The sequence below is a fragment of the Panthera leo genome, chromosome E1 (genome assembly GCF_018350215.1).
Source record: "Panthera leo isolate Ple1 chromosome E1, P.leo_Ple1_pat1.1, whole genome shotgun sequence".
NCBI classification, from domain to species: Eukaryota; Metazoa; Chordata; class Mammalia; order Carnivora; family Felidae; genus Panthera; species Panthera leo.
In genome coordinates this window covers 25,128,419-25,144,952 of record NC_056692.1, presented here as the reverse complement: position 1 = coordinate 25,144,952, position 16,534 = coordinate 25,128,419, and the positions used below count along the sequence as shown (strand labels likewise).

General features: G+C 36.0%; 1 protein-coding gene across 1 annotated transcript in view; it reads left to right on the top strand.

Moving 5' to 3' along the window:
* The window catches only part of APPBP2 (amyloid beta precursor protein binding protein 2), a 49,828-nt gene extending 34,909 nt beyond the window's left edge, over nt 1-14,919 (top strand). Inside the window, exons 6-13 of the mRNA XM_042914734.1 lie at nt 2,238-2,327; nt 4,016-4,083; nt 4,164-4,269; nt 4,966-5,090; nt 7,975-8,060; nt 10,167-10,357; nt 11,303-11,468; nt 12,524-14,919. Coding sequence (XP_042770668.1) covers nt 2,238-2,327; nt 4,016-4,083; nt 4,164-4,269; nt 4,966-5,090; nt 7,975-8,060; nt 10,167-10,357; nt 11,303-11,468; nt 12,524-12,777 — 1,086 coding nt within the window. The 3' untranslated portion in view covers nt 12,778-14,919. The remainder of the gene's footprint in view (nt 1-2,237; nt 2,328-4,015; nt 4,084-4,163; nt 4,270-4,965; nt 5,091-7,974; nt 8,061-10,166; nt 10,358-11,302; nt 11,469-12,523) is intronic.
* The last annotated feature ends 1,615 nt before the right edge of the window (nt 14,920-16,534 follow it).

The window sequence follows — 16,534 nt, the reverse complement described above, 5'->3', positions numbered from 1 at the left end:
TGAGTAATTCAAGCCCCATGTCGGGCTCTGTGCTGATAGCTCAGAGCCTGGGGCTTGCTTCAGAGTCTGTGTTTCCCTCTCTCTCTGCCTCTCTCCGTCTGCCTCTCTCCCTCTGCCTCTCTTTCTCGCTCCCTCTCTCCAAAAATGAATAAGCGTTTTTAAAAAAATGAAATTAAAAAAAAAGAGAGAGAAAGAAATGCCTACTTCTAAAGTTCTTCAGGTGCGGCCCCCCCCCCCCCCCCCATCTTTTTATATCTCTGCATAGGAACTCATCTTAGCCACTTCTGATTCATCTTTTCATTCCTGTTGTTCATACTGTCCTCTGGAACTCTGCACTCTTCTTTCTGTCACGTAGATTGATTCATATCTTGCCATTCTTTGCTTCATACCCAGTTCTACCAATGTATTGGTGGTCCAGACCCACCAGTGTATTCAGTGGAACAAAAATGCCTTTTATTTATCAGTTTCCACTTTCTTTACTAGGCAGTTACTGTTTAATTGACAGTTATTTTGTGTCTACATTTAGATTAAGAGTTTATACTGTTTTTTATTCGTGGTCTTTGCAACACTCAGCACATTCATGAGGAATGTTTAAGGCCGTAAATGTATCTTGAAGGATTTTGATAGTTTTTTTTTTTTTTTAAGTAAACTCTGTGCCCAGTGTGGGGCTTGAACTCACCACCCCAAAATCAAGAGTCACATGCTCTAACAACTGAGCCAGCTAGGCACCCTAGATAGCTTATTCTTTTAAAAATAGATAAGTTTGTCATTGATAGCTACAGAAAAGTATGCAAATATCGAGGATATAGCTTAATGAATTATCATCATATTTTGATATTAGCATGGCTTCAGCTATGCCGAGGTAATATAAGCCCCAAAATAGCAATGACATGGAAAAATAAGGTTTTCTTGCTCATGCTACATTCTGTCTTGGGATTCCTGTGGCTCTGCTTAACATTGTTTACACTTTGATCAAAACCATGTGGTGAGCATCCTCTATTTAGAACATTACCAGCCTTAGAGCAGAGGCAAAAACATCATGAGGAAGTATTACTTACTCTAAGAGCTTTTTCCCAGAAATCACACATTTCACTTCTCATATTTTAATTAGTTTTTAAATTGGCCAAAGGAAATCACATGACCATGTCATCTTTAATGTGGAAGGGAAGTATATCCTTCCCCAAAGAGGAGCTGTAAATATTTTAAATTTTTTTTTTTTTTTTTTTTATTTACTTTAAGAGACAGAGCGGACAAGGGACAGAGAGAGAGGGAGAGAGAGAATCCCAGGCGGACTCTGTGCTGTCAGCACGGAGCCTGATGCAGTGCTCGAACTTATGAACCATGAGATGATGACCTGAGCCAAAACCAAGAGTCAGACACTTAACTGACTGAGCCACCCAGGCACCCCAGGAGCAGTAAATATTTTAAAGCAGTATTACAGTCCACTACAGTTTGAAGGATTTTAACTTACTACTCTGAAACAACATCTGGTTATTTAGTGTCTTAACAAACCAGGTTTTCTTGGCCTAAATCACATACATTTCATTTTTATATAAAAATTGCTTCTGAATCTTTTAGGTGGAATGGAGAAGGAAGCTTGCAAAGGAAGTATTTTCTTCCACTAAGCACTGGGAGAGGAAGGACATATTGTTTTATTTCCCAATAGATACCTAGGTGTTAACACATTGCCTGGCACTAAACCTCTCTGCACCTCATTTTCACATAGTAGTTTGCATCTCATAGGGCTGTTGTGTCAGTTAAATGTGTTAATACACATAAAGTGCTTAGAGTAGTAGTTCTCACAAAGTGAGCACTCAACTAAACAGGTAGTTAAGATACAAAATAATAAGCATTGCCTTAGGAGAAGAAAGTATAGGAAGCCTAATCTAGGGCTTGAAAGACAAGTTAGGTGGGTTTAACTTAACTAACTTGGTTAACTTAACTTGGGTTTAAGAGTTCAGGAGAGAAGAATGTATACAAGGCAGAGGGAGCAGTATCTGCAAAGGCTTGTGGGCAAGAGAGAACATGCTCTTGATTTCTTCATTGTCAGTTTTTCAAAGAAAAATGTAACAAACTTACGCTTTCAAGAAAACTTAGTCTCAGAAAATTTTAAGTGTAAATACTTTGTGTGTGTTCTTATTCAGGTACTTGAAAGCTTAGGAGAGAGATACACAATCATTTCATTACATACTGTCAGTTTGATTAATCAGTTTTTACTCTTTGTAAATATTTTTTAGGCTTACAAATGGTGCATTGAGGCCATGAAAGAAATCACAGTGGGCTTACCAGTCAAAGTTGTGGTGGATGTTTTAAGACAAGCTTCTAAGGTGAGTATAATGTTAAAATTATTAATGAATTACAAGATTTAGCAAGCTTTAAATCTGTTTTAGTTAACTTGTTATTTAACAAGTTAGGTATTATGTACTTCATGGACCAACAAGGTCTATTTTCTAAGTTTCTATGCTCAGTTTTAGAAAACTGGTTTCTAAAACTATCCTATGTATAGAATTGAGCTAATTTTCCTATATCCAGAAAACCCATGAAAAAATTCATTTTGATAATACAACTCACTGAAGTACAGATTGAAACATTATTTTGGTGCTATCCTAACTTGAGTTTGCTTTTCTTTTTCTTTTACGTTTATTTATTTGAGAGAGAGAGAACGTGCACGTGCGTGCGTGTGCATGAGAGGGGGAGGGGTGGGGTGTGTGTGTGGAAAGAATCTGAAACTGGCTCTGCGCTGTCAGTACTGAGCCGGACATGGGGCTAGAACTCAGAAACCATGAGATGTGACCTAAGCTGAAGTCAGATGCTTAACTGACTGAGCCACCTAGGCGCCCCAATTTTGCTTTTGTTTTTCTTAGCCTTTCCAGCAGCCTCAATTCCTTATGCCACAATTGTAGGGACTTTGGTCATTTTTCTCCTCAAGGCTAACCTAGTATTAAATCTTAGAGTGGTAGTATTACAGCCTCACAGTGTCATACTTTTCAAGTATATTCTTTCTACCCAGAGGTTTTTCAGTTTTGAGTATTCCATTTTGGTTGATTTTAATTATGGAAATTTCAGTTAGAATAAAGATCCTAAATTTGTAATTTAAAAGGGTCTAAGATTCTGCGAAACTTCTTAAATAAGTCATTTTAGACAAGTAAGTGGCATAACTTTATTCAGATTATCAGAGCTAGAAGAGGGATATTACTATATTTTTAATTAATTTAAAACATTGAATATACACTTAATGTTAAGACAGTTTAATATATATGCAAGATTTAGGAGTGCCTAGGTGGCTCATTTGGTTAAGTATCCAACTCTTAGTTTCGGCTTAGGTCATGATCTCATGGCTCATGAGTTTGAGCCCGCACTGGGCTCTGCGCTGGCCTCACGGAACCTACTTGGGATTCTCTCTCTGCTCCTCCCCTGCTCATCCTTTCTCTCTCTCTCTCTCTCTCTCTCTCTCTCTCTCTCTCAAAATAAACTTAATATATATAGGTGCAAGATTCCAAGATTTGTATTTCTATATGCAGATAATATTTAGAGTTTGAAAACTATTGGCTATTTTCATGAATCAGAATATTTTAAGAATAAGAAAACTTGAAATTCTATGCATTTTAAAATTAACAGAGGAAAACTACAAGATACTTAAGCCACTCTAGAACTGAGATATAAATAAGCAGCTTAGAAAATACTATATTGAACCCCCCCCCCCCCACTTACTTATTATGTAATCTGGAAGGATGGGAGTATACCAGCTTTGTAAGATAACTTTGTTATAACAGGTTTGTATTGGGCATGACTGTCAAAATTTTTAATTTTGTAATTTCCCAGAATATGTACAGATCTGCTTATAATAGAATTTTCAAGTGCTTGGAAGGGAAGAAATTAATAAATAGAACCCTTTTATTTATGTTTGAAGATGCTTTTTTTCTTTTGACCTTTATAGTCTGAATGTATAATATGTACTTATTTTAGCACACTAATTAACTGAGAGTTGTTTAATAATCTTTTGCTTTATCCTTAGGCTTGTGTTGTAAAACGTGAATTTAAGAAGGCAGAACAGCTAATTAAACATGCAGTGTATTTGGCACGGTAGGTGATGATTAATAAAAATACCATTTCAAATTGTCTCTCCCTGCTTTATATCCTAATAGTTTTATATCTTTTTATAGGGATCATTTTGGATCCAAACACCCAAAATACTCTGATACACTGCTAGATTATGGGTTCTACTTACTCAATGTAGATAATATCTGTCAGTCTGTTGCAATTTATCAGGTATGTTAATGGTTGCACTTTTTTCTTTAAACCGGAATTGACTTGCTGACCTGTATTTGTTTGTGGTGTATAACCCGCTTTCTAAGAACAACTCTTTCTGAGCCCCTCCTCAAATATGGCACATTATTTTACTAAATAATATCTAGAAGGATTAAAAGTAAATGTTTTAAGAGTTAAAGAGAACTATCCAGGAAAAGAATTTTTAGCTTGTGGGCTCATATTTAAGAGTACTTTTCCATTTATCATTTTGCCCCCGTAATGACTTGTCTTCATTGTTGATTTGGTATGAGTCATTAGAGCTGTCTTTGTAATAGCAACGAGAGTTGATAACAATTCTTTTAGGTCTTATATTAGTCATTCTCAGGTAAATGTGTTATGCCATCACTCTGGACAAGGCATTCTTGATTTTATAGTTCACTTTTGAAGAAGGACATAGACAAAAATACTGATATGATTCCTAGATATATGAATGATTTTTATAGTATGAAACCATTGCCTTTTAAGTTCGATTCAGTCTTCAGAAAATCAGGCCTTATAAGTGATTTTTATGTTCTCTTGTGATTTAAATACAGTAGGACTTTTGCCTCAAAACTGATGAGATTGTACATAGAATATATATTTAAATTACTAGGGTGCTTAATATTACTGGGTAGCATTTTCTAAGGATTTATAGTAGTATTTTCATTACTCTTTCAGGCAGCCCTTGACATTCGGCAGTCAGTGTTTGGTGGCAAAAATATCCATGTAGCAACAGCTCATGAAGACTTGGCTTATTCTTCTTATGTTCACCAGTATAGCTCTGGGAAATTTGACAATGCACTGTAAGTTCCACGTTCCTTTTCAGTGAGAGATTAAATGTTGTTGCTGTTATTTTGTTTTTCTTAATCCTTTATGGATTAAATTTGTCTTCCTGGAGTCTTAACAAGATGCCTAAAATTTTTTTGAAGTCATCCAAAATAGTACCAATTTATAAGCCATTCATTTAGATTTTATGTGGTTTAATGTTGGGACTTGTGTATCTTCATGCAGAATATGGTTTATCTTTTGAATGCTTTAATAATTTTTCTTGGGTAATACAATAGCCTCTGTCTAAATGATAGACTTAGAAACATTTTGCTCAAAACATGCAGAAATACTGAATAAAATATAACAATCATCTTTTTAAATGTGTAACTGAGCTTCAGGAAGAGAGAGGAAATCCCCAAGGGCCAGTCATGGACTAAAATCCAATCGGGTAGACATGAACTATGGCATAACTGCCCTGGGGTGATGAGAAAGCTTAGAAGTTTCTGTACCCTTGGTTCGACAGCAATCCTGGATTCAAGAGGCGTTTAGCCCACAGGAAGGTGTGAGTTAGAAGTGAAACACTCAGATGAAGCCAAGATCAAGGTTGCACCCTCAGGGAAAGAAAGGGCAGACTGGGAGGAAAAAAAATTTTCCCATTGGCAAGAAAGAGGGCAAGGAAACTTGTTCATCTCAGGTTGGGCTCTCAGTTGAACAAAAAAGGAGCCTCATAGAAGAATTTATAACTGTCATACATTCAGGAACCCCCAAACTAAGGAAAACATTTAAAAAGTACTTTAGGACTGCTAGTTCTCCTCAGATGCCTTTTGGAAGAAAATGCAAAACTCTTGAAAATGATTAATTCTCAACTGAAACCATACAGATTTTCCATAGATCTAGCTCTACCTAAGATGAACTCACCATAAAAATATTTCAAAATAGGGGCACCGGGGTGGCTCAGTCAGTTAAGCATCTGACTCTTGATTTTGGCTCAGGTCATGATCTCATGGTTTGTGAGTTTGAGCTCTGCATCAGGCTTCGTGCTGACAGCATGGAGCCTGCTTGGGATTCTCTGTCACTCTCTCTCAAAATAAATAGACTTTAAAAATATATATTTCAAAATCCACTAGGGAAGCATTTCTTCTATTAGTGGGAATCAGCAGATATAATGAACAGGATTAGAACCCAAACAGTATCAGCTAACAAAACTTTTTGGTTGATACTATAAAGTAAGTATTCTTAAATGATTAAATATATAAAATGGGTTAGCAAACTATGGCCTATGGGGAAAATAGTTTTATTGGAATATAGCAATACTCATTCACTCATGTATTGTCTGTGGCTTTCATGTTACATCAGGAGAGTTTGGGAAGTTGGGACAGAGTATATGGCCCCACACAACATAAAATATTTATTATCTGTCTCGTTACAGAATAAATTTGCTGACCTTGATGTAAAAGAAGGAATCAGTAATATTTTGGAGGGTAGATAAAGGTGAAAAAAAGGGCAGATTTTAAAATAAAACAACTGATAGATGCTACAACCTGGATGAACCTTGAAAACATTCTTCTAATTGAAAAACCAGTCACAAAGGACCACATATTGTATGATTCCATTTGTATGAGATGTCCAGAATAGGCAAATCCGTAAGAGACAGAAAGTAAATTGGTGGTTGCCTAGGGCTGATAGAGTTGGAAGAAAGTCAAGAGAGACTTTTTTTGTTTTTGTTTTTGTAATGTTTATTTTGAGAGAGAATGCACATGTGCCACACGTGAGTGGGGGAGGGGCACAGAGGGGGGGTTGGGGAGAGAATCCCAAGTAGCCTCCACACTATCAGTGCACAGTCCTATGCAGGGCTCGATCTCACAAACCATTAGATCATGACCTGAGCTGAAATCAGGAGTCAGATGCTTGACCAACTGAACCACCCAGGCGCCCCCTGCCCCACCCACCCACCCCCCGCCAAGTATCCCATGCCAGAGTTTCTTATTAGAGTCATGAAAATATTCTGAAGTTGCTTGTGGTGATGGATGCACAACTCTGAATATACTAAAAACCACTGAATTTGTACATTTTAATGGGTGAATTGTGTGGTATGAATCATATTTCAGTAAGAGCTATTTGAAAAAATAAAATGTAATAGCTAGTATTAGAACATAGTCATTGACATTAAAACTCAGTAGACAAGTTAAACAGCACATTGGACACAACAAAAGAGACCATTAGTGAATTGGAAGACAGATATGAGAAAATTAATAATTACCTGGCAGATGGGGATAGAAGACTTGGAGTTATTTGAGAGGAACTGGTAGATAAAATAGGCAGATAGCTTACCTTCTATTTGGTGAGAGGGGCCATAAACAAACAACCAAACACATCAGATGAGAATACTTGCTATGTGAAGAAGAATAAAATAAACTAAGAGTAAAGAACTATAGTAAATATTTTAGGGACTTCTGTATAGGCTTGTCTGGAAAGGCTTTTCATTGAAGAGTAAGCCATGGATGGATATTCAGGGGCAGAGTATTCTGTAGAGACGGTAAAGCAAGTGCAAGAATCTTAGGTGAGAGTATGCTTTTGCATGTTCAGAAAACTGCGATGCCTTTGTGTTTGGAGGGCAAGGAGAGGGCTGTTTCTGAGAATGTAGATGAGGTTGGAGAAGCAGCCCCAGTGAAAGATCATGTTGAGACTTGTAGGCTGTAGTAACAGTTTCACAGTTTATTCTGTGGGAGATGGAAATCTGTTGGATGCCAAAAGTTCAGTCCACAACAGATTGGAAATTTAAAAAACAAAAACCAGCACCCTTTACCACAGATAGTTTTAGAAATTCCATCGGTATTACATTATAAATTGTGATTTTTTAAAAAATGCTTTAATTATTTGTAACTAAAAAATGCCAGAGTATATCTGTCTGTATTGCAGATTTCATGCAGAAAGAGCTATTGGTATCATTACCCACATTCTACCTGAAGATCATCTTCTTTTGGCTTCTTCAAAGAGGGTGAAAGGTACCCTTTGCAATTAGTCTCCAATATATGTGTGTGTGTGTGTGTGTGTGTGTGTGTGTGTGTGTGTATATATATATATATATATATATATTTAGATTTCTTTTGCTGTCAGTTGTAATATATGTCTAGTCTCATATTTTTTTAAATGATATATGGTATATGTTAAGACTGTTTGTTTCCTTGGGTAGTAGCATAGGATTAGACTATATCTATATATTACTAAGATAGCCAGGTCATTGATTTAATGTATCTGTCTGCAGCTCTACTTAAGAATCTCCAGTAGTTCATAGTAAAAAGGTTAACTTCTCTCATATAGTATTTTTAATAAGCCAGAATATCTTTTGTCTCTTTTTTCTTTCTTCCTCCCTCCCTTCCTCCTTTTCCTCTCTGTCATGCCTTCATTCATTCATTTCTTTTGAGAGGAGGATGAAAGAATAGCACATGATTATTGCACAGTAACATGGATAGCAGACTACAGATGAGTTTTTACATACCTTCAACTTTATAGTGCAGGATTTTGAAACGCAGCTTTATATCAGGTTGCAGCACTCTTACTAAATACCGCTTTCTTCTCTTCTTTTTTTAAAAAATTTTTTTAATGTTGATTTATTTTAGAGAGAGAGACAGAGTGTGAGCGGGGGAGGGGCATAGAGAGAGAGGGAGACAGAATCCAAAGCAGGCCCCAGGCTCTGAGCTGTCAGCACAGAGCCTGATAAGGGCTCGAACTCACAAGCCATGAGATCATGACCTGAGCAGAAGTTGGGCGCTTAACCGACTGAGCCCCCCCAGGTGCCCTGACTTTCTTCTCTTCTTATTTTCACTTTTCTTCTAATCACCACCAAAGCCCTTTCATTGAAAGCATTTATTTTGCCAGCATGATTGGGCCACTCGTGTAATGCCATGCATATTGGAGAAGTTTTTACCTTAATTCTGGAACTGGTTCTTTTTTCTCTCTAGGTTTGCATTTTTAAGAAGCACAAGTAATACATATTTAATGTAAAAATTAAAAGTTAGAGAAAAAAGAAAAATAATAAATTAAGTCACTTGAAATCCCACTAATCCAGATTCAGCATTTTGGTGAATACTTTTTATACTGTTTTTCCCCAAATTATGAAATGAATGAACTTTTTTAGTTGTATTTTGCTTTCTTCACTTTATACATTGTGAACAGGTTTTCATTGCAGTACATGCGGATATATATCCTTTTCTAATGTTTTTAACCTCACCTCTATTATTTGTCCTTTATATTGTTTTTAACCTTTTGTTCTTTAAAAATGCTATAATGGGGGTGCCTGGGTGGCTCAGCCAATTAAGCATCTGACTTTGGCTTGGTCATAATCTCACGGTTCATGAGTTCGAGCCCCACTTTGGGCTCTGTGCTGACAACTCAGAGCCTGGAGCCTGCTTCAGATTCTGTGTCTCCCTCTCTCTTTGCCCCTTCCCTGCTCATACACTGTTTCTCTCTCTCTCTCTCTCTTTCAAAAATAAACATTAAAAAAAAATTTTTAATGCTATAATGAACTAAACTTCTTTTACTTTTGTGCATATGGACAATTTTCCTAGAAATAAAATCACCTCGTAAAAGAATATGTATTTTTAAGACTTTAAGTGGAATTTGAAAGTCTTGTATGTGACTTTGAAATTGCACTGTCTTCTTGCCTGATTTAGTTGGTCAAATGAGTAGGAGGAAACCAGTTCTTTCTGTTGTATTTGGTTAAAGGTTATATTTTATAAAGTTTGGCTTCAAAATGTACTTAGGTACTCCTTGACACAGTTTCATAACTTTAAAAATTTTGCCTTTTCCTCCTTGTCTTGGATTGCTTTACGTAAGAAATTCACATTGGCAAAATATAACACTCTAGTAAAGCAGAAATTAATTCTGCAAAATATTTGATGTGTACCATTGTTTTTAAATTCGAAGTTCATTATACTATCCGAAGTAGAATGACCCTCCCCAAAGTATATTTTTTCATTAAAGTGGAATATTTTCATCTTTACCAGTTCTAAACCATAACCACAAACATTTGTTGAATTTAATTTTAAATTATATGCTCTGATTAGCTTTGATGGTTTTATTTACGCTAATTTTATTGCTTTCTTAATCAGCTCTTATTTTAGAGGAGATTGCAATTGACTGTCATAATAAAGAAACTGAACAGAGGCTGCTTCAAGAAGCTCATGATTTGCACCTGTCTTCACTCCAACTAGCTAAAAAAGCTTTTGGGGAATTTAATGTACAGACTGCAAAACACTATGGAAACCTTGGAAGACTTTACCAGTCAATGAGAAAATTTAAGGTAAAAGCCTGTTTTACTACATTTTTCTCTTACTAAATAATTTTAGGTAATAAAGTCCAGTCTTAAATAACAAGTCTTAAATAATACATCATCAGTAATCTTAACTATTTAAGTGTACATTTAATGGGGTGGCTCAGTCAATTAAGCATCCTATTTCGGCTCAGGTCATGATCTCATGGCTCGTGAGTTCGAGCCCTGTGTCAGGCTCTGTGCTGACAGCTTGGAGCCTGGAGCCTGCTTCAGGGTGTGTCCCTCTCTCTCTGCCCCTCCCTCACTCACCCTCTTTCTCTGTCTCTCAAAAATGAATAAACGTTAAACAATTTTTAAAAATAACAGAGTGTACATTTATTTTACTCCTACCTTATTCCATGAAAAAATTGAGAAGATAGCTAGTGTAAAACAACAGAGTCAAAATATAAACAAAATTCAAAATCCAGACCCTGGAAAAATAAGACTACATCAAAAACCATAAAGGCTATTATGGTTATTATAGTTAGACTTAAAACATAGCTGTTAGCGGGGCATCAGGCTGGTATACAGGGAATGTCAGATACTAAGGTGTTATTAATTGTAATGATAAAAATTTACTGAATTCTCTTTTAGAATTTTGGGTTATAAATTCTTAATCAAGTGTATTACTTAATCAAGTAATAATAATAAAATAATTTTAATGTTAATTTCTTCTAATAATTTTTTATTACCAGGACAAGTTTTCTCATCATTTTTGGCATAGGACACTATTACTGTCATCAACTAAGTGTGTAACTTCCCAAAGTAGTAATGCTGCGCATAGGCGACTTTTGGATTAACATAGTATGGTTTCTGATCTGATTATGTTATGCCATCCATGTTTTTGGCATTTAGAAGAATCTTGCTTGTTGGGTAAGAATTGTTAACATAAGAAAGAATATAATCTAATGCTAATACAGCTTCATTTTTTTTCAGGAAGCTGAAGAAATGCACATCAAAGCAATTCAGATTAAAGAGCAACTTCTTGGTCAAGAAGATTATGAAGTAGCCCTTTCCGTGGGACATCTGGCTTCTTTATACAATTATGACATGAATCAGTATGAAAATGCTGAGAAACTTTATTTGCGCTCTATAGCGATTGGTATGTTATTTTAAAATTTTGTTAGTCAACTGATTAGAAATCAACATATCAACATGTCCTATATGTTGTGTAGGGAAGTGTAATTACTAAGACTTCAGTGAGTTTAGAGCTGCTAAGGATATCCAGAAACCACTCAAAACTCATCTGAAACATTGGCTAAAGATGATTTATTAATGTTGAAGCCAGTAGCAAGAAGTATGACAGTTTAGGCAGAGTGTCAAGGATAGGCAAAAGCAGTAATTCTAAACTATTTGTGTAGTTACTGCTCCCTCCGCCTCCCTTTTCCTGACTTCTAACATCATAGATGTTTACCTGTTTTTGATACAATAGAATCATACAATGTATATTTTTATATGTCTGGTTTCTTTTTGGTGAACGTGAATTGTGAAATACATCTGTGTTGTTCCATATCACTGTTGTTTATTAATTTCCAGCGCTATATTTTATTGGATTAGTGTATCATTATTTATCCATTCTGCTGTTAATGGATATTCAGAACATTTGGATTGTTTCCATTTTCAGGCCTTTTACAAAATAAGATACTGTGGCCATCATCTAAGGTGCCTGTTAAAATTCTTCCCTGTTTTGGGGCACTTGGCTGGTTCAGTCAGTAGAGCATGAGTTTGAGCCCCATACTGGGGGTAGTGATTACTTAAAAAAAATTCTTCCCTATTTTTATATTGAATTGCCTATCATTCCTTACTGGTTTATAGAAGATCTTTATATACTATGGATGCAGCAAGCCCTTTGTTGGTTATATGTGTTGCAGGTAGATAACTTTCACTCTGTTGCTTGTTTCTAAATGGTGCCTTTCAAAGAACAGAAGTTCTTAATTCTAATGTAATCGAATATATTTATCTTGTCTGTGGGTACGCAATCTCATTAGTTTCTCATTTATCCTAGGAAATAAAACCAAGCCACCTTATTTAAAGAATTGAACTTGTGTTGTCTTTAAGAACCTCTTGTTGCTTCATTATTTGAGCTTTCTTTCTTTCTTTCTTTCTTTGTGTGTGTGTGTGTGTGTGTGTGTGTGTGTGTGTGTGTTTTACTTTCAGGGAAGAAACTGTTTGGTGAAGGCTACAGTGGACTAGAATATGACTACCGAGGTCTCATTAAACTTTACAACTCCATTGGGAATTATGAGAAAGTGTTTGAATATCACAACGTTCTGTCTAACTGGAACCGGTTGCGAGATCGTCAGTATTCGGTGACCGATGCTCTTGAAGACGTCAACACCAGCCCCCAGTCCACTGAAGAAGTGGTACAGTCCTTCTTGATTTCTCAGAATGTGGAGGGACCGAGCTGCTGAGGGAGTACCTCAGTTAACTAATTTACCTTTTCCCAGATTCCAGGGAATTCATACTGTGAAATCAAAACCATGTTGTTTTTTGGGGCTGGAATTTGCATTGAAACACTGGTCCAGTCCATTGACCCTATTTGGGTGATCCCTATCTTGCAGAGTGTCCGTAGGAATAAGCATATATTCAGTTATATTCAGCATGTACCGCATGTATAAGTAGTCTGGCCCATATTTTCAACCTCGTAGAACAAACAACAGGAAATCTTTTTGTTGTTGTTTTTTTTTTTTCATTTAAAAAAATAATTCATTTTGCAGAAAGCCTGAAAAGAACCCCTAAATAAAACTATTTAAGAGTTTAAAAGAGTTGCATTCTTATTACGTAAGGATGATTTTAACAACTTTTTAACATATAATTCTTCCTTGTGGAGGTATTCAATACTGTATTGTAAAGAAATTTTATGGGGAAAATCTTTATATGCAGTATGGAAAAGTTAACACAGCGCTGATAGAAGAGGGACATCCTGACTTAGGTTTGGCCACCTTACCCACGGAAGTGGATACAGCCACTCCAGAGCTCTCTTACAAGAGAAGGACTGTCAGATTCATCTGAACTGGACCAGTGTTGATCTGTAAATCATAGAAAAGCTGACAGACCAGCACTTTTATTAACCCTTTGGTTGTGTTGGGGTTTTTTGGTACAACAATGCAAGATGCTCTGATAGCATTTGCTGACAGGACCAGGAGGACCTAAAATGGACCAGCCTAATCTAGAAAGGGGTTATTTGGACCAGAGGCTTTAGGTTATTATTTTAGCCCCTGCATATACTTTTATCAGTAGAATGTTTCATTTAGATATATGATGAAAAGTAATAATGCAAAACTTATATTCATGTAATTAGACACGAAACTTGGGAAATTTGGCAATTTCAGTGGCATATCTTTAGTCAGTGTGCACAGATGGCAGTGCCATAAGCAAGTCTATAAATATCTGCCGCAACCAACCCCCTCATTTTAAATGTTACCCTAATAATCAGTGCAATTAACAAGTATATTGGCTAAGAGTCATGAAATAATAGCTCATGTTTGGGAGGGACTTTTAGGTTACTATGTGGTTTGTGGGGATTCATGAAAAAATGAATGCCCAAAAGAAGCAATTCTTCTGAGATCCTTTGTTTTTATGGTAATAATAGTACAACTGGGTCGTTTTATTTGAACTTCAAGAGTCAAATACAAAGATCCCCTAATTATATATCTATTTCACTAACTTGTCTTCCTTTTATTGGGTTTTGATTTTTTAAATTTTAACCCAGTCGGGTTATTTAATGTTGAGATAATTAATATTCAAATTTGGGAAGTTGTAACATGTAGCAATTCAAGAAACAAAAGGTCTTTTGCTGTTACCTCAGTTCTTATTATAGTGGCCTATTGGGTGCCTCTATAGTTAAGAATCAGGGTTTTCCCCCCTATTTTCAGGGGTTCATGACTTGGCTGTTAGAGATGTTACTCTTGGCTAATGCTTGGAGTAGTCTGTGGGTGAGTGAATGTGTGTTGAATTTTGGTTTTCTTTTAACATGCACGTTGGGGTTGGAGGGGGGAAGAAATCTAAACTGTCTGCCACATTGAGTACAGAAAAATTAATTAGAGATTTCAGATCAATTTGATTTTAAACACTTTTGAACTTCGCAAATCTAATCTTGTTTAAAACTATAATTTGCAGTCTTGTTAGTTATGAGCCAGTGTTTTTAAGACCCCAGGAGGGGATTGACTGGGGGAGGTACGTAAAGAGATGAAACAAGCCTGGACCCTAGGATTATAACTATGATTTCAAAACCTGAGTTTATTCCTCAAATTGAATTAGTTTCTTTTTAATTTTAAAAGGAGTACATTGGCACACCTGCATCTCCCCTCCCAGCTCATTGCAGTCTAATGCCAAGAGGCACCTCTTTGTTAATTACCAAATAGTCTGTGACCAAGGACTAACATTTTTTAAGTTACTCAGCTCTATCCTCGTGGGCCTATATATTTAATACCTCCAAAGATATTTTCAGGATAGGCTTTGTATACTTTTGTTGGTTATTTAGAGTCCTGTGGTATGTTTGTGGTATAGGAATGTCATGGTAAATTGTTTTTCAATAAATATTTTGAAACTCACGTTTCCATACGAAGTTTTTTTTTTTTTTTTTTTTTGTAATCTGTATTTTTTGGTTTTGTGCACATACAGCATTTCCTATGATAAAATCAAGCAAATGACTTAAGGCCTCATCCTCTCTTAATTCAGTTTGAGCTATAAAGCAACATGATATTTAGAAGCCTAAGATCACAGGGTGATAATGTTAAGTGGCAGCCAGTTTTTCTAAAAACCATTGGTAGTTTCCCTTTATTACCACTGCTTTAATGTAGTGTTCTGTAAATCTGTTTGATTTAATGCAAACACTGTAGGATGAGAAAAGAGATTGCCAGTTTCTGTTAATGATCTAACAATATGTTATTAATTCTGGTTCTAATGAATAATACCCTTATGATTTTAAGTGTGGGATTTATCCTTTTCCTAGGGATGTTTAGGGTAAATTAGAGAGGTGAATGTCACCATGATTTATGGGGTTAAAAAGAATCTCAAAGAAAGAAAAGAATAAAATTTACCTCACAATAACCAATAGCTTGCACAAGCTTTTCACATAGGGTGGGGTTAGGTGTAAGGAAGCCTAAACCAACCTAAAGATATTTCTGAAAGTTCAGCAAAATAATAATGGGCCTTTGGTCTCATTCTTCCTGACTTTCTTTCCTCTTACCCAGTCTTTTTCCTAAAGTTTGGTGCTATTCAAGTTGGGTGCATCAGGGGGCTCTACAAATACTCATGTGCTACAGATTGTCAGTCACTCCAGCATCCAGTGTAACAGAACTGATTGGGTTTTTTAGAACACCATATTTAAGGGTTCCCAAAGCTGACTTTGCCCTAGGCTTTAGGACCTCTATTGTCATCAAAGCTCTGTCTCTGCTTGGTTAAAAACAAACTCACCATTGCTCTGTAGTAACCCTTGTGCAGTATGCGCTCATTAGTGAAAATAAAGGATTTGACAAAGGCCTTTGTTCCCAGCCTGTTTGGGAAGAGTTCATAATGTTGTGAAAATTAAGTACAGAGGCTGCAATCTTATACATAAATGGGAGTGCCATTTGGTAGCTCCTTACGTGCAAACAGAATGCTGAACAGTAAACACACCTGAAACACAATTGAAGCTTGTGGCCGTACTTTACGAATTGAAACAACGGTTTGCTTAGTAGCAGGTATTCTTAACTACCACTTGGTCTTTATTTTTCTCCCCAGAATTTGTAGCCTTGCTGCTTGCAAACTCTTCCTTTCCTGGATGGCAAAGTTACTACTGGAAAAATACTTATTTATATAAGTATAGACTTTTTTAAGAGTTTTATTTTTGCTTTAAAAATTAATGTATATATTTCACCTCTTGGCTTTGGAGGACCTCAGTTCTTGCTAGGAAAAAGAAAATTTTTTAATCTGACACTTGGATTACTATCCAGCTTGAACACTAGTAGTTGTATTGTCCACAAATCTCAGGAATGTGTTAGGCAGAAAACTGGTTTTACCCTGTTGGTGATCTGAAGGAATGTGCTTTAGGATTTATTAAATAATACTATTCTTTAATTGCAATCCTAGGTATCTATAGCATGAGTGGCCTTAGTGAGTTTGTTGAAGTGCACATTTTTTTCAAAAGTAAAATTTAAGATTAAAAATATATGCTATATATAGATA